Genomic DNA, 19,772 nt, shown 5'->3' with positions numbered 1-19,772 from the left:
CTTAACTTTGATCTTGGAGAGAAATTTTATCTTAACTTTGATCTCCACTCTTTTTTGTACTGAGTTTATTACCTTAGGAAGATTATATAATGTCATACTCTACAGAATTATTGGAAATAAAAAGGAGAAAGATTTATTGTGTTAAACACCTTTAAGACAAAATTGGATAAATTGAATTACAGACTAAAATTTGATCAAATGTTTGCATATCTATGATATTTCCTGATAATGCATTGCAGACAAAACTTGGGACGACTCAATTTGTAATGAACAAGTAAAAATCTTACAACAACAGAGAATTTTTATGAGTCTTCGATAATCCGAGTAACTTTGCCCATAGCAACAGTTCTTCCTGATGATCTAAGGAACACTCTTCCAAGAGCTCTACTTTCAGAAAATGTCTCCACACAAACTGGATTTTGGAGACTAACCTGCAGTTACAACCAAAAGATTATTAGATCGAATCAGTTGTTGTAATAATTTACCTCATAAGCCATAGAGATTTTCAAACCTCAAGCATTGCACTCTGTTTCGCAGTTAGACAACGAGGAGACTTCTTTGTTGGCTGCCCTGTTTTGGGATCAAGCATTGCCACAAGTTTCACAACTGTTGCTGCTTCCTTAGCATGATGCACATGAAACTCCAACTATAATGATTGAATTACAATGGAAAGGATCAGAATACATGGAACGGATTATAGAGAATCGAGGAAGAGGGAAAGAGAGGCCTTTTTTGTTTTTTGTTTTACCTGAGAACCAAGCAAGATCGGTGTTGCGCCCTCCAAGACGAGCACCATCAATTCCAAATGAGTTGCTACTGATACAGGGAAATCAGGATGGCACAATACATCTCCTGCCATTACTTGATTTGCATCGATCCCTTGCAAAGCTATCGCTACGTTATCTCCAGCTCTTGCAATGGTGCAAGCCTGAGAGTCACGCTCCAGAGACCGCACGGTTCCTTGATCTCCCGATGGCATAATCATTATCTAGCAGAAAGTTCCAGTAATGTAAATAATCAGTTGAAGCAGTTTCATTCATTTCATTAAACAAGAGACTAGAGGCACATCCGCAAGAAAGTAAATCGATCAGAAGCTATTGATAACAAAGGGAACTTGATACTGTGAAACCTTTCCAACACCCAAACTGATTTTGTACACAATATAGTAATTCTTGGCATTTGATGTTGAAAATTCAATCATGGGTTTAGGTCGAGCTACTCAGATATCGAAATGGAAATTAGGTAAAATCACCAGAAAAGCGTATCCTAAGGTTAATTCAGGTAGATAGATATAAAATCACCAATCATGCAACCAAACGAGAAGAATAACTTCCCATTGTGAAACTTGTGTACCTTAGATCCTGGCCGAACAGCTCCAGCTTCAAGTTTGCCACATGCAGATACCTGCCCTTGCGAAGTTGATCTTACAGCATCACATATAGGCATGAGTAGAGGCTTTGAGACGTCTCTATCAGGAGACTTGACAGAGTCAACGACATCCAATAAACATGGACCTTGATACCTGTATTAGCAAAAAATTATTTCATTGCCTATTTCGAGCATGCTAAGCAATTTACCAGCTATCTGTACCAGAAATGCCAGGTCAGGTATCGAGAAAGGAAAAACAGGAGCATACCATGAGGATAGGCGATTGTCAGAGGGAGCTACCACCAAGTTTTGGTTTTCCATGGCACTTAATGGAATCCATGTCAGAGAAGAATCCTTAAAACGGCAGGATTGCAAAAAAGATCCAACATGCTGCTTAATCAAATCAAATCTTTCCTTTGAGTAGCCAACAATATCCATTTTGTTGACTGCAACTATGACTTGCTCCACGCCAAAGCCTCTCAGAACCCGTGCATGCTCCCTTGTCTGGCCTTTCAAATTATCAAAACCAGCTTCAAAAGCACCAACAGATGCATCTATGACAAGAATCGCAGCATCTGCTTGTGTTGCTCCTGCTATCATGTTTGGAACAAAATCTTTGTGTCCAGGAGAGTCGAGCAAAACAACATGATGTCTTTTGGAGTTGAAATAAGCAACAGCCACAGTCATTGTTATTCCTCGTTCTCTCTCTTCAGCACTCTCATCCAATGCCCAGGCATATGCAAAGGACCCTTTGCCCTGATCAGATCAGAAAGACAATGTCAAGCAAACGGAGCAGAATACTGAAAATTCGAGTATCTAAGATCCAAACAAAACAACAAGTTACCTGCAACTTTGCTTCTTTCTCATACTTATGCATTTGCTTCTGCGATATTCTTCCCAATAGATGCAATAATCTACCCGAAAGTGTTGACTTACCGGAATCAACATGCCCCACCTACAATCAGATTGCAATTATCAGTACTCTGCCTGGACAAAAATCAATAAATAGTCGCCAGTAATCGAAGAAACTCACGATGGCAAGATTAAGCTGGCTTAGTGCATCTGATTCTTTATCAAGAAGCATCCACTCCTCTGGCTTATGCTTAGATTGTGATCTTGGTCCTCTGATTTTAATATCACTGGAGTTTTCTGTTTCCCCAATCAAAGACATCTTGTTCATAGTACCGGTAAGACTCTCTGACGTCTCCAAATATTTGGAGGAAGAACTTGTCTCATTAGACATATCTGCTTTTGCTTTTGGCAAACTTTTTCCCGATTTTATGCCACCAGCACCACCCTTTGAAACACTATTATCAAGTTTATCATGTCTACCTCGGGAGCTTGTTTCGGAACTATCTCCTCCTTTTTTAAAAGGTTTCTGTTCTGCGCTATCTTGCTTCTCCTTCTGTCTCATACTAGCATCACCTGAGGCTTAAGAGTTAAGAACCCAATTCAAAAACGAAAACCTTTATTAAAAATTAGAAACAGAACAGAGTAAAACGCCCAAAGAGAATAACTTGGAGGAAATTCACAAACAAGTTTCAGCCATATTAATAAGAAAAATAACCCAAAACTAAAAAGGAAACGAAACAATAAGAGAAATCCTGTTGCAATAAGTAATTGAACTATAAATCCTAGTTAGACTAGGACTTGAGCTTATGTTTCCTTTTCTCTACCTCACTACGTGAATAGACTATCCAAGGCGTCATTGGATCCGTATCAATATAGGTTTCAGAATCTAATCCGTACAATAACATTACAGCATCAAACTCAAAGTGAAAACCAAGTGTGGATACCTTTTGGACCAGTTTTTGAGGATGTTAGTCCATTGGAGACTAAATCATCTGGCGATGGAGCATCAAACTTGAAAGGTGCTATACACAAGTTGAAAAGGAAATGTCAGAATAACGCATTTACAACAGCACAATTGCAAAGACCCAACTATAGAATCTCAACACGAACAGCTTGTCATGATAACTGAAGAACAGAAAACACTATCAAACTACAGCAAGTTCACAACCTATACTAACGCAGGAATTTTTAGAACTAAAGGCCTTGTGGAAATCATGAATATTCCCACGGGAAATTCCAGGCAGAGTTCCCTGATCCATCACAAGATTCTTGTGTGCAGGAAGATAAAGAACAGCCCTTTTCGGTGTATTAGATGGAACTGATCCGAAAAGGGACTTTGCCAATTTGGATACCACGGGTTCTTTGCATCTGCCTTCAACTGCATAAAACACATCTATTCTATAATTAAACACCTAGAATACCAAAATCATCACAATTATAAAAACCACAGTTACTACTATTTCTAAACATAAACCAATAGCTTGATCAAGTGACCTCAAAAAACAAAACATCCGAGATATATCAGACAAGATGCAATAGTTCGTGTATCCTACGCAGAGGCAAAGAGAGATTGCATACATACAAAGTATCACTGATATAGAATAGAGGAGAGAAAATATAGTACTTGTAGTCTTGTTGATACTTTGATTTCCTGCTACAGGATGACGAAGAACGCCGCAGATATCACACACAAACATACTCTCATCATTGTCATATGTACAGATAGCACATCGCCAAAGCCCTTGCTTAGCAATTTCTTCCTTTGGTTCAGCAGCTTCCTCTTCTTCTGCAGTTAAAAATAACAGGAAAACAAATCATAAACCAAGTTCAAGAGAGACCATTAACCACCACAAGAAAGGTAATGAGAAGATGTTTATACCGTGTTCTTCAATATCTACATCATAGTCATAATCATAAGCATCGTCCTCATCATCAAAACCATCATCATAATCATCGAAATTGGATAATCCTTTACGAGGCATAGTTAGTTTCTGCGAACAAGGGCAAACAGAAATTGTATGTAAGTAAAGTTTCAATTCTGTATAACAAACACATCACCTAGAAAACTTATATAGTCACCATTAATGAATTCAGACAAAGTTGTAAGATAATAAAACCGACATGACTCAGAAGCAAAAGCTCCTACACTTGTTCTGACTTAAACTCATAAATAATCAGAAGTATGAGAATTAAGACATCTTCAGAAGCACTTTACGACGATGATTGTGAGAATCACAAGAATCCAAATCCAAATTCACGAACTTTGAGCTTAACACAGAATATTGATCCAAACACTTACAGAAACTAGTTGTAGAGCAGAATTGATTTACGAAAAACGTTCCTTGGAATCCAACTTCTCCGCCTGTAAATTTTGCTTTGAGTTTGAGGTAATTCGTCGCCTGTTGATGCCGACGATAAAGGGTCCGGATCTGGGTTTGGATCCGGATTCGGGTTTCGATTGGATAGAGTACGAATATGGAAAACACACAAAAACGTAAAGAATTAAGTTGGGCTTTTAACGGGCCTATCTACTGCATCAAGAACCTCTGATATTTTCATGATCCGAACAAATCAAAAGAGACAAAAATAGAAAATTAGTTTTTTTTTTTTTAACACCAGAAAATTAGTTTATAGTTCCAAGATAAAAATTAACATGTTTTTTGGATCGATACAAAATAAATGGTAAAAAAAGTTTGAACTGGTAGTTTCGGACTCAAGTCACTCAACACAAATTTCACTTCACTTTTACATATAAAACCAAAAAGGAACACAATTCTTACATCGATCGATCACCATTCACCACAATTACAAAGCTACAAAACAAAATAATTAACAACATATTTAGGTAATGTGCCACCTTTTGCAACACTACTCTTGTCCCAAACAAAAAGAAAAATAAAGAAGCATGCACGTGCACATGCGACAAACTTGGAGAACCAGTTAAAAACACATACAGTATTAACAAATAAACACAATCTAACTTAGTGATGATAATCCAATAGTCATCGCTTTGTTTGTCGAATTTAAAGAGCTGCACACATCTTCTCTTTCACCTTTACGTAGAATCATTAATTCACACTGCAGATTCCGATCGATTTTGATATTATAAGATTTATGTCTGGAATTTCCCGGTTGAAACAAAACAAACACAAACTATAGACCTCTTGGTCGAAAGTAATTAACTCGAGTGGGATTTCATTTGAAATCGCGGACGTGGAAGGAATTAGGGTTCTTGACAACGATGTCGTACATGTAAACGGAGTTGAACTTGGAGAAGTCTCTTGGTAAGGAGATGAGGTCGATGGAGGATCGTTTGTGGTACTGGATGAGATCGGAGTCTCCACTGAAGTATCTTTCCCACCCGAGGCTCCTTAAGATTTGTTCAAGCGACGAGTGAGAAGAGACGGCTTCACCGGTCGGCAAGTAAACCAAGACATATCTCCGGCCGTTTGTCTGTGTGGCTACTCCTTCGGACTGGTTCGGGTTCTCCACTAGACGTATCACTCCGTTGTTGAACACCCAAACGCCTGACATGGCCTCACAAAATGAGTTTTGTTATGTATATATAAAGAGCGAGAGAGAGGTGTATTTTTGGTGTTTAGTTATGAATTTATGAGAGAGTTTGTGTGTGAGCTCTGTATTTATAGCCATGAGAAGGTGGTTATCTCTTTTTACATTTAAAACAAAAAAAAAAAAAAACGTTTTTGGATATGAGACCAGAGATTTTTATCACAGCCGCCTTTTCAAGCATGAAGTTGAACAATACCTCCAATTTTAAATAGAGCAATTATTTATTTATTTTTACAAAGTGAAATTTCTTTTTAGTTATATTGAAATTTGTCTTTTAGACAAAGTGTGGATTCACAAGCCAAAGAAATATCATTTGCTTGAGATAAATAAATATGGTACATAGAACAATTATATATATAAGAGATGATCGACTTAGGTGATAACTTTTTGGACGTTAATAATAGAACTAGACGAAAAATTGAACGCATAGAAACTAATTTAATTAAACAAGACACATCCTTGCTAAAAACATTATAGAAATTAAATGAAATCATTGCTAAAACATCACTAGTTTATTTGGTTTATATTCTCGATAGTGACCTACAATTTTAAAAACAATGAATGAGGGATTGGGAGAACATAGAAAGCCGACACACTTGAATAAATTATATAAAATTCTGTCTCAATCGTATGGAGAATCTAGATATTGTGGATCATGCTTATACCATTCCTCAATTCTTCTCGATCTAATTAAACAAAAATTGTTAATATTCGATAGGGCTTTTTTTTGCTGGTTAATGGTTGATTGCATCTATAATCAAACTTTTTTAAAATGGGCTTTCTTTGATTTCTTTTTATAGTTTTATGACTTTTACTGATCTAACACCTATGTAAATGTTTTTAAAGCTGTCTATTGTTTTTCAGAATGGCAAAAATACTAAAGATGCTTCAGAAGCTTACTAGTAATTGATAGTTTAGGGTAATAGTATTACCGTAATACTATATATGTATATACGAAACCTTAATTTTAGGGTAACTCTAACAAGTTTGGATCCACCCTACTCAGCATTTTTTGCAAAAATTCAGCATACACAACACATGGAAAGGAGCCCTAATGGTGGGGGCTAATTCATTTCCGAATAGCATATATGTATGAGAGAATCACGTATTCAATTGTCTACGAGACTATTCTCCATCAATTGATAACTATACTTTTCGATTAAATAATAATAGTATTAGTTATCCGAGGCTAGTCGACGTAGTTATTATTTACCAAAAATATATTTTTCTAGCCAGCCAATTTCCGATTTCATTATAGTACATACCGAGAGAGCTTAATACGTCACTGACCGAATCATGCATTCTTAAATCTTATTATTGAAGACATCGTTTTCATATATATTAAAGAGAAATTCGTATTCTGATTACATAAGTAGTAAAACGGAATATGTACTCTAGTTAACGTCTCGTTCAAGGAACGAGTGTTTTATTTCGACATGAATGGAATTAGAACAGCAAGCCGACCACGAGTTCGAACAAACTTTGTGTACGTATTGATCATTTGCATTTTACATACTGATTCTAGAATCATATTAGTTTGACCCATAATCAAGAAGCATAAAAACTCAATATATATATATATATATATATATATATATATATATATATATATATATTTTTTTCCGATCAAATTTGTTCATCTTATAATATTCGGGCAGTGTATAAAGAAGTGGATAAATATATAATATATATATATATATATATCTCAAATACTAATATTAACGGTAAAATTAAAGCCAGGGCCGTCCCTGAACACAGCAGGGTGAAACAATTGTTTTGGGCCCCCAAAATTCTACACATTTTTTCTTTACAAAATAGGCCCCCAAATTTATTTTATTTTTATAAAAAGGCCTCCAATTTTAGAAACTACTATAAAATCTTTAAATTTTTTTAGGCCCCCAAAATTTCAGGACCGGCCCTGACTAAAGCTAAAGATAAAGATGCATGGATGGGCAAATGAGTGTGGAGATGCCAAGAGTTGTTTTTTTTTTCCTCACCAAGAGTTGTTTAATACGGAATTAGAACTAATTAAAGGTATATGTAGATTGGGGAATATATACAAAAGAAGACGCATATTTTTGTTCCATGTTTATTATAAAGTTTTAAAATGTGTTGGATGAAGAAAAGAACATCACTAAACTATATATAAATGATCTGGTGGTAGGGGATGCATTGTTCGGAATAATAAAATGATTATCTGATAATTAACAAAGTCTAACGTTGTCTTTTCATGCCTCCTTCGGACACAAATGTAATCAGTAGATTAGTGATTTAACCAGGTTAGGCTCTTCTTAGTATATGATATTTGACTGATAAAGAATGTGAATTATGCAAATGAATGAAAACACTTTATCAAAAATATACGGTAGATAGAATCATTCATCGTGTATTAAAGGTAAAATTATAAACTATAAACATGTTGCAAAATAAAAGTTTCCATTGTGAATCCTTGTCATGTACACCTGTTAAAAGATTTAGTTACAGAAAACTTATATCACATCACACAAAAGTTATAAACTATCATTGCTGTGGTGGATTCATCATCATTGAAGGGTGTAGCAACTCTTTATCCTCTATGTTAGCAACATACTCAAGCACACGCAAATCAATCAAAGCAGTCCCTACTCCCTCCGCTTGGAGAAGACCGCGAAAACCGTCCACAAGATCCTCCTTACTAGTATCAGGCTTTCGGCAACGCCTTATTACTCTGGAATAAGCATAAACAGGCTGATAGAAACATTTGAAACTGCTACCAGTTGGCTTCACAAAATCAAACAGAGGTTCTGTACCCACTCTCTTCATCAACTCGTCCCAAAAATACTTCCCATAACGCGCAACAAACACAGCTGTCAGGATAATAGAACCAAGCTCCTTGGGCTTTATTGCTTCAGGAAAGAATGACAACTTGTCAGGGATATCAAAAAGTGGTTTCCTCACAGGAGGCTCAAGATCGCAGGTTAATCTCACTGGAGGCTGGGGCTGAGTACGGTATTCAGTAACCTTTTCCTTGTAATATGCGTGATAAGGGTCTGAGGGATGCAAGAAATTGAATACTGCATTTTCCACATCAGCGGCAAATATCCGTCTCTCAAACTCCAACGCACGAGCATCCCCAACTTTGGCAACTACGTATGCCGTTTCCTCGAGACAATTTTTGATCTCTGGAGGTGGTTCAGAGACTGCTTCTTCCAGATTCGGATTGCTTTGGACCGACATGTTTTTTCTACAAGCAGAGATACATTATTAGGATCAGATACGGAGATAATTTTGGAAAATGAATATCAATTCACGAAACAATGAAATCAGATTCTCAGAACTGCAGTTTTTTTTTTGTTTTTGACCTAATATGCGGTTTGAAATAATCTACCAGATCTACTGAAATTGGTTTGGTTAACGTGGAGATCAAGAAGGCAGAGAGACTGAGACAAAGAAGAGGTATCGGAGACGCGAGTAACTACTTAAGGTTTCGGACTTCAGAGAGAGATAAGAAACACCGTACCTCAAGCCGGGAAGGAAACGCCGGGAAAAAGCAGAGAACGAACGATTTCGTGAGCTAAAGCTTTGGAAATCGACGAAGAAGATAACTCCTACCAAGTAATAAACCCTTTTTTATGTTCAACAAGTAATAAACCCTAGGTTAACTCGTGTTCCGGTTTTCCAATGGGCCTTAATTAATTGTGCCTATATTTTGATCCATAATATTTTGTTGGGCCCATAGTTTCACATTCTAATCGTTGCGCCTAATAAGACCCTCGATATCACATTCGGAGGCTTCGAATCTCTCTTTTTTTTTCGTCAGGCTTCGAATCTCATGTGGATTAGTCTGACTGACTGTTCGTTCAAACACGGTTTCCGTGAACTTTGAAGAACACAAAAGCGGCCATCTCTGTCATGGCCATTTCTCAATTGAATAAGCTATATGCATCTGCTTCTCCTACTTCTCAGGAAACAGGTTTCTTTTTCATTCAAATTTGGTTTCGTTTTTTCTTGATTTTGAACGCAATGTTGAAGATTGTTTATGGTCATGTGGTTCGTGACTTTTATCAGGAAGAACGTGTAGATACGCGGGTCAAGCAGTGGTAACTAAAAACCTTCTCTGCTCGAGCTTATTGAATTTGGGCGTTTAGGGTTTGATGGAATTGTTACTTTGGTCCACAGAGAGCTCTTCCTATACGAGTAATAACAGTTGGGAAAAAGAGATCAGAAGGTGTTCGACTCTTGGTCGATGAATACAAAACCAAGCTTAAACCTTATTGCTCCTTTGAAGATTCACTGGTTCGCTCCAATCCTCGAAATGCTCAGTAAGTTTCCTTCTAGTTGAAAGACCCAACTCAGTAAATTTGATTGTTGGTAGCTTTCTCTGGAAACCAATAGTCTTTTATTCACAGGGATGTTAGAGCTCAGGTTGAGGATGAAGAGGTGGCTATGATGAAGCTTATTGGGTCTGATGATTGGGTATTAATAGTAATCTCCTTAGATTTAGTCAATGTCATTGTTTATTCTAGATGGGTCCGTCTGATTGTGAGATTTCATTTTTAGGTTGTGGTGCTTGACGAGAGAGGCCGCGACATTGATTCAGAGGCCATGGCTGAGTTAATAGGGGATGCCGGAAATAGTGTAAGCTTGTTATAGATACCCTCTCTTTGTTGAAATATCACCCATATTCTGCTTGGAAAGTAGTCAAATTGATTGTATGTATTGACTTTTTGGGTTTGAATCTAGTCTCACCTTGGAAAAACTGTCTTTATGAATGAAAAAAGCTTAAGATGGTCACTCAGCCTTTGGTGTGGCTATCTCTGTTTCCAGGGAGCTTCGCGGATCTCGTTTTGTATAGGTGGAGCTTATGGACATGGAAGACAAGTGAGGAAGCGAGCTAATGTGACCATTAGACTTTCCTCCATGGTCCTGAATCATCAGATTGCTCTTGTGGTGCTGATCGAACAGCTTTACAGGTGAAACCATTGTTGCTTCTGGTCTTGCATTCCAATTACACTTTCATATGTTGTAATGGGTTTTCTGTTTTCAGGTCATGGACTATTCTCAAGGGACAAAATTACCATCATTGATGATGCATGAATCTCTACTTTTTGGTTGCTTTATCGTGTACAAAGAAGCTGCATTGCTAAAAAGCTTCTCTGCTGATAGTTGTATGAGAAATTGTATATTGTACGACGGAAGTTTGCTATCCAAATTTGTTTGCTTCTGATCTAGATTAGATTCCTGTCGTCGAGTGGGACTTCTGTTTTTGTTTGTAGCATAACTATTGTTGTGTTCATATAACGATTGAATGAATGCGGAAGCAAATGATCCTTCTCTATATTCCATCTAGTGCAAGGTGATATGATCCCCTTATGGTCTATAAGGCTAAGAAAGATCGAAAAACAAAGATCTTGATTCCATTATTTAGGTATCCATTTCTGATTTATGTTCATTCACCCTCCTTAGTATTGTTTATTCATAAAAAGCATCCTCTAAATCAACTTTCTTGGCCAAAACAGATGACACTAGAGCTGAGACAAGATAGGAACCATTTCGGGCCATGGCTTAGACAATGCGACAAGCGGCTCAGCCTTAGCCATTGCCACACCAAACACAGGCCTCATATCTATGTCTCCTTCTTCTACCTTTTCCAACTCAAAACACTGAACCAATGCCCCAACAGCAAGCGCCACTACCCTCATTCCAAGTCCAGCTGCAGGACACGCCCGCCTTCCAACTCCAAATGGCAGAAACCTAAAACCATCTCTATCGCCAACAAACCCTTCAAATCTCTCCGGCTTGAAAACATCAGCTTCTTCCCAAAGCTCACCGTCCCTATGAACAGCCCAAGCATTCACCAATAACATCGTGTTTTCAGGAATCTCGTAGTTGTCTAAGTTGAATCTCTTGGATGAGCAGTGAGGAAGCAAGAGTGGAGCTGCAGGATATAGCCTAAGCGTCTCATAGATGACACATCGGAGATAAGGTAAGCTCGAGAGATCCGAGTCTTGTATAAGCCCTTTGTGTTTAACATTAGATTTAATTTCTTCTCTGAGCTTCTCAAGCTTATCTGGATGGTTCAGTAAAAGCGACATTGCCCATTCCATTGCCACAGGTGAAGTATCCGTTCCGCCGTTGAACATTAGTACTACGATTCCTTTGATAACATCATCTGCGTAAAATTCAGGTTCTGATTCTTGAAGCTTCAAGAATTTCTCTACTAGTGAACCAGTGGAATCAAATTTCTTCATTCGAATGTCATCAATGAGACGCTGAAGATACTCATCTCTCATCCTCTGCATCTCAATCACTCTCTTCTCCAGACCTTTGTACCCAATCCACCTCAAGACTGGGAAATAATCGCAGACATTCATCGACATGCTCGAGAAAAACCTCAATTTGAAATCATCCAAGAACCTCTTCTCTGATTCCGGATCGCTCTCTTCGACCCCACGATTCCCAGACACTAATCTAAGCATGACATGAGCTGTGAGAAGAGTGAATTGATACTTGAGATCCACTCTCCGAGAGTCACGGGATAATCTGAAGAGATTCGAACAGAGAGTGGACACTTCTTCATTTCGTATGTAAGCATTCTTCTGTAGGCTGACGGAGGAGAAGACCTCGAGAGTGGAGAGACGTCGGAGAGTTCGCCAGAGATCGCCATAAGGAGCAAATCCGAAGTTTTTGTAGCCGTAGCTGAAGTGATCAGAGGTGATGGTCTTGGGACGATTAGCAAGGGTTGTGTCGTGATTGGTGAAGCATTTTTCGATGGAATCTGGAGAAGAAAGGGTCAAAACGGCACGGCACCCGAATTTGAGGAACAGAACTGGTCCGTAGTTTGAAGAGAGATGATGTAGAGCTTGTGGTAAAGGATACTTCTTGATGAGGTGAAGATGACCGATGATCGGAAGTGGCGTAGGGCTTGGAGGTAATTTAAAGTTTAGGCTCCACAGGAACTTCTTGGTGATGAAGAAGATCAAAGTAGCTGTGAGGAAGAAGAAGAAGATGAACCAGAGATTTTCCATTTTCCTTTTTTGGTCAGTCTCGTAAACTATCAGAAGAAGAAAAAATAGAACCAAAAACTTTCCGTTGACCAAACCGTTTTGGTCTCACGACTCTCAACATTAATCAACTAGAACCTCTATAACTCTATTTAACTCCGTTAATTACCGTAGAATTTTTGTCTATTCTTAAACAGTGTCGTTTTATTCTCAATCTTGTGTTAATGATTTTGAAAAAACTTCTAGACTTTATAAATTCTTGTGGTCGTGGATTTAGTTTTTTATATAAATAAAGACAATTTTAGTTAATCCCTAGTTATTATGGAATTCCATATCAAAAGGATTATGATTTACTTAATCTTTCATGATTATATGGATTTTCAAATAAATAGGGTTAGCTAAAATTCTTTCTTATATATCAACTAGAAAATCGGGAAAAAAATTATAGGAAGTTGAAGTTTATATCAAAATCATTTATACATAACACAAGCTTTTGAGTTTTGACTAAAAATAAAATGAATAAAACAGACTAGCAGTGATTAATTAACATAAGATTTTGTTTGGACATTTAGAAATCTATTCTAATCAACCTTTATAGGACTTTATCTTTGTCAAAATGGGAATTTAGTTTTTAGATTAAATAAGATATGTTATAGTGATATTTGTCAATTACTGAATATTAAAATAATGATATAAAATTGAAAAATTTACCTTAATCTTTCATATTTTCCCAGTGAAAAGTTTTTACTAAATTTATCTCCAAACAAAATTGGACCCTATTTAAGAAAGAGATCCCTTTAAGAAACATTGGTATCATATTTCACATTTATCTATTTCCTTTGTCTTTTGTGTATTTCCTTGGTCATTTTTTTTAATCTTGGGTATCCTTTTGTCTGTGTGTTTCAACTCTGCATTATTCAATTTTTTCGGTGAAAAATGACTTCTTTAGGGTTCCGCTTCTTCGCTCTGGTCTTGCTTTTAGCAAGAGAAACTTCATCTTCCAGTGTCAATTATCCATCCTCCATGGTCATTTGGCAAAATTTTCCGGTAGAGACCGTTGTTGCATCACATATGCAAATAGCTGTCACAATTAATTCTACAGCAGGTAATTATTAGTCGAACTTCTCTCTCTTTTTCTTTTTAAATCTAGTTATATGTTTTTTTTTGTATATATTGTTTAATTACTTGGATTTCTTTAAGAAAGGTTCTCAAAAGTTTCATACAAGACTACATAAATATACTGGTTCTCCTAGAGAAACACTCACATCGAAAAGATACAATTTTCCTTTGAAATTCAGGTATAAATCGCACGTTTTCTTTTTTGATTGTATTTGTATGTAATATGTCTACCGGTTGATTTGTTGCATTTAAAAGACACGTGTTCTCCCGTTGAATCAACTTACGGTTCATTGATGATGATATAAAATGCAACAGGAAGAAAAATTTTGTAGCTCTTGAAAATGCAAACAAAGCTACATTTGATTGCCAAGTTGAACTTCCATTTATAGGGTATGCATGATTCTTACCTTTACATGTTTGCAGTGAATACATGTATATGCATAATCCTGCTTTAATTTGACTCTCATGAATATATGTTATATTGAAGACATACAAAGCCATGGATAGAGCTTGACACAGGCAATATCTACTGCATTTTCTTCCCATACTCAAAAACCATTGAACCTCCTCATCATGCTTTAGTACTCAAAGAAGTACCTCATGTTTCGGCACCTTCATTTGCACTTCTTCTCGGAAGGCTTTCTGTGTCAGGAACAAGAAAAGTATTGTTTTATTTTGTTTTTGTATTTATGAAAAAGTACTACTATAAAAGTGTGACTGATCATTTGGAGTTCTTACCAGTAATTTATGGTGCAGATGATGAACATAACTTCGGAGGTTAGCAACGTCATCATATCCATACTTGAAAACTCCGGTAATCTACTTGTATATTCAAATATATCTATTACGCTTTTGTCAAGTCGTGTTTACTAGGAAATTATGCCTAGGTGATAGCTATTTAAAATGATTGCTGCTATTTCAGATGTTCAAATTCACTGGCGCAAAAAAGATTACTTATCGATGAGCTTGTTGGAAGATTTTGATATAGCAGAGTCTAAGGTGAGTGAATTCCTTACTTGAAAAGTTGAAACCTTGCTTGTGAACTAGTTAAGGTAACGCATATATACCGTTGTTTATGACCAGGTTAAGGAACATAGCGTAAACGATCAAATAATTGTCACACTCTCAGCAGATCATCGCGTAAGAATGATTATCCGTTATAAAATGGATGAATCGCATATACCAATGATCAAAAACTTGGTGATCCGCGCTTTCGTCATTGGCATCCAAATAATCGTAATAATCATCAATATAATAATGTTTGTTAAAATTATTAAAGCCGCTGACAGGGCTAATATAAAGGAAAACGACACGACCAATTCAGATGAGTATGACTCCATTGACTTGAAAACGAGTATCTGTGTCATTAAAAAATCGATCTGTGAAATAGAAAAAATAATAGACGAAGCAAGGTAAGGGACTAAGGATGGTCGCATCATTGTTACTTGTTAGCAGCATAGTAATAAATTTTTTTTAAAAAAAGATAATTAATTTCCATTTTGACTATCCATGGAACTTTTGCTAATTGTATATAGCAGTCTTAGCAGATCATGAATATCTTCACCAGAAAAAAAAAACAAAAAAAAAAGACTCTTCTTGTACATATTTTTTTGGTACGCTTTGAAAAGAGTAATTCGAAAGACTTTTTAGACTAGTAAATCAGTAATAACAAACATCTTTATCATTACTCGAATTAAACATCAACAGATAATCAAGGCGAGAAGTTGTCATCACAACCTCCATTGCAATCGACTTTACTCTTCTCCTTATTGCTCAACAAAAACACGAAGTCGAGGTTATAAAGAACAGGGATTATCAAAGCAGAGCTCAAGAACACAAGCACAGGCCCAAAGATCCACAGCATCAAAGGCAAGCCCATGTAGAACAGCCTATTACCTACCGTATTGAGCAAGAAAGCTTTCTCGAGTAGTTCAGAGACATACTCGGGAGTCACAAAGCTTCCAATTTCGCCGAAACCATCAGAAAAAGGTTCTTGAGGAGCGTTAATAAGGATGTTGACTTGGTTGATGAAGCGAATGGAGAGAGAATGAGAGAAGAAGGCGAAGAGGAAGATTGTGAGGATGGTTACGTATTTGAGTGCGACAGTGAAGTCACCATGAGCTCCGTATACGGCGTCGTTTAAAGGTTTCTTGATGCTATAAGTACTGCTTAAAACGGCAGCGAGGCCTGCGCAGAGGAGGATGCAAGTGGTTGCCATTAACGTCCCTCCCATTATCGTGTTTCGTAGTGTTTGTACCGCTAAGATGTTCTTCTTCTCGTTGTCCTGACCAAAGGCACGATCAAATAATGTTACTATTTAAGAAGTATATGTTTGTTGTGTACAGATATTTTGACATTGTATGATTTATAGTCTGTTATAGGCCAAATATGCATATGCATGCAAGCAATTTTTATTGTATCCATACGGACTTGATAAAATTTTGGACCGACACTTTTCATAGAAAATTTGCAGTTAATAAACACTATGGTATGTTCAATGAAGCTTACTTTCCACCAGCTCGACTAATATGATGATTACGACTTACCAATCACTTAACACAAGATTATTTCGGGATATCATTTTTGAGTAATATAACTACCTTCATGATGGCTGCTACCCAAGATCGACGGGCGCGGGAATTAGTCCCAACAATGGTGCAGAAAGGATCGGTTTGAACCTTATACCACAAGTAGATGTGGTAACAAAACATCATAAGTAGAGCACATGGCACAAGAACCGCATCTAAGTACCATTTCTCCCACTCCATTTGATCTCTCTTTTTCTATGTATATAATCTTCTCTTTCTTTCTTGCTCTTGTTGTCCAAAGCTCTAAGAATGTTGGTTTATGTTTTTTTATGGCTCTTTGTCTCCATATATTTATACTGAAACTCCTTTTGCTTGTTAAAATCTTTGTTCCACAATTTGCCCCTTAGAATTACAAGGGCCACTATTTCTTTTTGGTTGGTTTTCACTAATTTCTTATGAATATAATTAAATGTTAATGCTTTTCTTCTCTCCTTTAAATCTCTCTTTATGACTTATTAGTGTTCACTTCTGTACCCCACTTTGTGAGATAATTTGGAATTTACGTTTCGACCCCATATTTATTTAGTTACTAAACATTTGGCCATACTCTAAATTAAGGTTAATGAACACTTGTCCCCTTTTATACATCCTTTTTTGAATTTTGTCCCTCATTGCCTGTATATTCCCACATGTGATATCTTAATGTCCGTATATATAGAAAAAAGAGACAAGACTTAGATTAGATGGTTTTGGAACATGTCACAAAGATGATAACAGAATATAACATTTGTTGTAGACGATGCTATGTACACATGTTACACTATGACCTAACTTATCGAGTTATCTCCACGTCATTACGTTACTAGTCTTCTTCAGTCTAGTGCAATTTTGGTTTTTATTACTCACTGATGATTTTACATTGACTATGGTTTAGATAAACGTTTACTATCTACGTATTTTTTATTATTTGGTCATCTATCCTTAGGATCCTCTATCTCGATCCATCGTGGAATAGGTGCACTTATATTTTTATAAAATTAATGACAAAATTGATTAAATGAAAGAAATTTAAAGTAACTTTTAAAGTTTCTTGAACATGAGTCAGACCCAATTTACTAATGGTTGGTTCATTTCTTGTATTTAAAGAAAAATCGTGCTTATTGAGATTAAACACCCTTTGTCCTTCTGTTTCTTTATTCATCTACGACTACTTTTATACCTTTTTGCTCACACTATTTTTATTAAGATAATATGTGATAATATACACTTAATTAAATATGTAGGACTCTACAAATAGAGATGAAGTAACATGCAAATTATGTATTAAATATGTGCATGCTTACACCAAAGTCCAAACACATAATAGTTATAAATATATATGTTCAGTTGAGAGATATGGACAAACTACTTGAGTTTCAGGTTTAGCCTTTAAAGGTTTTTAAAACAAAGCAGCCGTAATGAATTATCAACTAAACCCTTAACTAATAGTATCTGGTTTTTTGAATAAGGACAGATCAAACGTAGTTGGAAGCGTAAATTTGAACCTCTAAGAGCTCAATTCAACTCTATGCGTACAATTTATTTGAGTTTGGTCTAGTGATTTTATTTGGTCTGCGGTAAACTTTTGCCAAAATGCTCACACCATATATACAAAGTTATAATTAAGATCAATTCATTTTCTTCGAATAAAGAAAGTAACCTACATGACCCCAAGAATAAAATCAGGGAATGTTCCAATAAATCTTGAGGATCCTTCTTGATAAAATTGTAGTATAATTTAAAAATGGGAATTAAAACCTGCTGGCCAGAATAGATGCTCATGGGATAGGCCTACTCATGGAGAAACAATTTATAAGATTATTATAATATTATTGAACTATCTTGTAATTTTCCATGTGATCTATTACCTAACCGTATTTCTAAATGGGTGTTAATTTGTGATTCATGCATGAATCGACATATCTATCGGATGCTTATAGTATATATTCGCACGCTATATCTTGACATTTACTTTTAAAGTTATACGACTCCTCGACCTCATTTAGTAATGAGAAATCTAATTAATGTATCATTTACTGTTCAAAAACTTAGAAAAATTGCTACAAAACATAAATCTTTCCAAATGTGCCATAATGGTGGACAACATTTCTTGTCTACCAAAATTTTTGTATGTCGTTTCGAATTATTGTCCACCAAAAAATTGTTGTTTCAAAGGTGGACAAAATTTGATATTTCCAATCTGTTGTTTAAAAGGTGGACAACATTTTTTGTCTACCAAAAATTTTCGTTTCAAAGTCTTGTCCACTATTATGGCATATTTTGAAAGACAAATGTTTTGTGGTAATTTCTGTAAATTTTGCTACAGTATATGACACATTACACCAAAATCCCTTTAGTAATCCATCCGCCAAGTACATATATATACTATAAAACCAGAATACAGTATTTGTGCCAAAAAAATAGAAGAAAAAAAACAGAATATATTTACATACAAATACACAATTCATTTCAACGTAGATTTGTTTTGTTTTTAATTAAGACGCTCAGAAAGATGTGAAATTTAAAATCTGATTATTACAATATGGTCATGCTTGTTGTTGCTATTTTCTTTATATTTAATTTCGGTAAAAGAAATTAATATATAGCCTCTAGAAAAATTAGAAATTGTCATATAATTACTTTAAAGAAAAAAAAAGTAAACAAAAAACAATATCTTTCCACGACACTAACAAACAAAATTAGACCCCAATTTATAGTGTAACTAATAAAGAAATTTAAAAATACCCTTATCGTGCCAATACTTAAATTTAACACATACGTAATTGAATATAGTATGTGCACACTATAAGGAAACAACAATTCAAGCAGTATTCATGGCCTTAACCAATCGTTTAAAGATTTGTCTTCTTTGGGGACAAATTAAGAAAAAGAAAGAGAGAGGGTGGTGGCTGCGTGCGACCCAATAACTAACAACAACACTATGGAAAAGAAATCTCTAGAGATCGAAAAGAAATGAAGCACTCACATGTCTTAATTTTTACACGATTACTTTAATTATGATTTATTAACTTATTAAACAGCTCATCTTATCTAATAAGTATAATAACAAATAAGGAAGCTCTCGTCAGCAAATAGAAAATGTGAGGTCCACATTCGACCATATTTTAGTGTATAAACTTGAAAACCTAACCTACACGCACAAAGCCCTAGTGCTCTAACCTACCCAAATCTTTCGTATAAGTATAAAATTATATTGATTTGTGTATAAATAGTTTTGAGTTCATCGTTCATTTTAATAGAAATTTAATTACATTTTTTTCTTAAGAATTGATTTGTTTCTATACGATTATTC

At 35.8% G+C, this 19,772-nt stretch overlaps 7 protein-coding genes across 11 annotated transcripts; 2 read left to right on the top strand and 5 right to left on the bottom strand.

Annotated features, from left to right (window-relative positions):
- Positions 1-92: 92 nt before the first annotated feature.
- LOC9307500 (HBS1-like protein) lies at positions 93-4,703 on the bottom strand. Of its 5 annotated transcripts, none has more exons than XM_021021056.1 (12): positions 4,520-4,703; positions 4,100-4,211; positions 3,845-4,006; positions 3,389-3,613; positions 3,165-3,242; positions 2,402-2,799; positions 2,213-2,323; positions 1,637-2,124; positions 1,354-1,522; positions 749-988; positions 512-646; positions 93-431 (listed from the first exon to the last, which is right to left on the bottom strand). In XM_021021056.1, exons 2-12 carry the CDS (start codon positions 4,200-4,202, stop codon positions 303-305), a joined length of 2,238 nt encoding a protein of 745 aa, XP_020876715.1. In that variant the 5' UTR covers positions 4,203-4,211; positions 4,520-4,703; the 3' UTR covers positions 93-302. The 5 variants fall into 5 exon arrangements, with proteins under 5 accessions (XP_020876715.1, XP_020876716.1, XP_020876717.1 ...); XM_021021057.1 differs by having other exon boundaries at positions 2,402-2,793; positions 4,520-4,692; XM_021021058.1 differs by having other exon boundaries at positions 3,389-3,598; positions 4,520-4,691.
- A 222-nt stretch (positions 4,704-4,925) lies between these two features.
- On the bottom strand, positions 4,926-5,846 carry LOC110227291 (flowering-promoting factor 1-like protein 2). Its single transcript, XM_021021105.1, has one exon. The coding sequence runs from the start codon at positions 5,752-5,754 to the stop codon at positions 5,416-5,418; it is 339 nt and encodes a 112-aa protein (XP_020876764.1). The 5' UTR covers positions 5,755-5,846; the 3' UTR covers positions 4,926-5,415.
- Positions 5,847-7,809: 1,963 nt separating this feature from the next.
- On the bottom strand, positions 7,810-9,554 carry LOC9309536 (probable splicing factor 3A subunit 1). Its single transcript, XM_002871383.2, has 2 exons — positions 9,290-9,554; positions 7,810-9,013 (listed from the first exon to the last, which is right to left on the bottom strand). Exon 2 carries the CDS (start codon positions 9,004-9,006, stop codon positions 8,311-8,313), a length of 696 nt encoding a protein of 231 aa, XP_002871429.1. The 5' UTR covers positions 9,007-9,013; positions 9,290-9,554; the 3' UTR covers positions 7,810-8,310.
- A 9-nt stretch (positions 9,555-9,563) lies between these two features.
- Positions 9,564-11,109, top strand: LOC9307499 (putative RNA methyltransferase At5g10620). Its single transcript, XM_002873421.2, has 7 exons — positions 9,564-9,742; positions 9,838-9,869; positions 9,949-10,091; positions 10,179-10,245; positions 10,330-10,407; positions 10,597-10,742; positions 10,817-11,109. Exons 1-7 carry the CDS (start codon positions 9,682-9,684, stop codon positions 10,854-10,856), a joined length of 567 nt encoding a protein of 188 aa, XP_002873467.1. The 5' UTR covers positions 9,564-9,681; the 3' UTR covers positions 10,857-11,109.
- A 53-nt stretch (positions 11,110-11,162) lies between these two features.
- On the bottom strand, positions 11,163-13,005 carry LOC9309535 (cytochrome P450 81E8). The gene has a single exon (XM_021021076.1). It carries the CDS (start codon positions 12,795-12,797, stop codon positions 11,295-11,297), a length of 1,503 nt encoding a protein of 500 aa, XP_020876735.1. The 5' UTR covers positions 12,798-13,005; the 3' UTR covers positions 11,163-11,294.
- Positions 13,006-13,381: 376 nt separating this feature from the next.
- On the top strand, positions 13,382-15,469 carry LOC9307498 (nuclear pore complex protein GP210). Its single transcript, XM_002873420.2, has 7 exons — positions 13,382-13,878; positions 13,978-14,071; positions 14,208-14,282; positions 14,380-14,554; positions 14,649-14,706; positions 14,815-14,891; positions 14,976-15,469. The coding sequence occupies exons 1-7, from the start codon at positions 13,710-13,712 to the stop codon at positions 15,306-15,308; spliced, it is 981 nt and encodes a 326-aa protein (XP_002873466.2). The 5' UTR covers positions 13,382-13,709; the 3' UTR covers positions 15,309-15,469.
- A 48-nt stretch (positions 15,470-15,517) lies between these two features.
- On the bottom strand, positions 15,518-16,785 carry LOC9307497. The gene is made up of 2 exons (XM_002871381.2): positions 16,493-16,785; positions 15,518-16,176 (listed from the first exon to the last, which is right to left on the bottom strand). The coding sequence occupies exons 1-2, from the start codon at positions 16,658-16,660 to the stop codon at positions 15,604-15,606; spliced, it is 741 nt and encodes a 246-aa protein (XP_002871427.1). The 5' UTR covers positions 16,661-16,785; the 3' UTR covers positions 15,518-15,603.
- Between the last annotated feature and the right edge of the window lie 2,987 nt (positions 16,786-19,772).

Source organism: Arabidopsis lyrata (genome assembly GCF_000004255.2).
Source record: "Arabidopsis lyrata subsp. lyrata unplaced genomic scaffold ARALYscaffold_6, whole genome shotgun sequence".
NCBI classification, from domain to species: domain Eukaryota; kingdom Viridiplantae; phylum Streptophyta; class Magnoliopsida; order Brassicales; family Brassicaceae; genus Arabidopsis; species Arabidopsis lyrata.
Note: the sequence above shows the minus strand (reverse complement) of the source record. Positions and strands in the feature narration are given on the sequence as shown.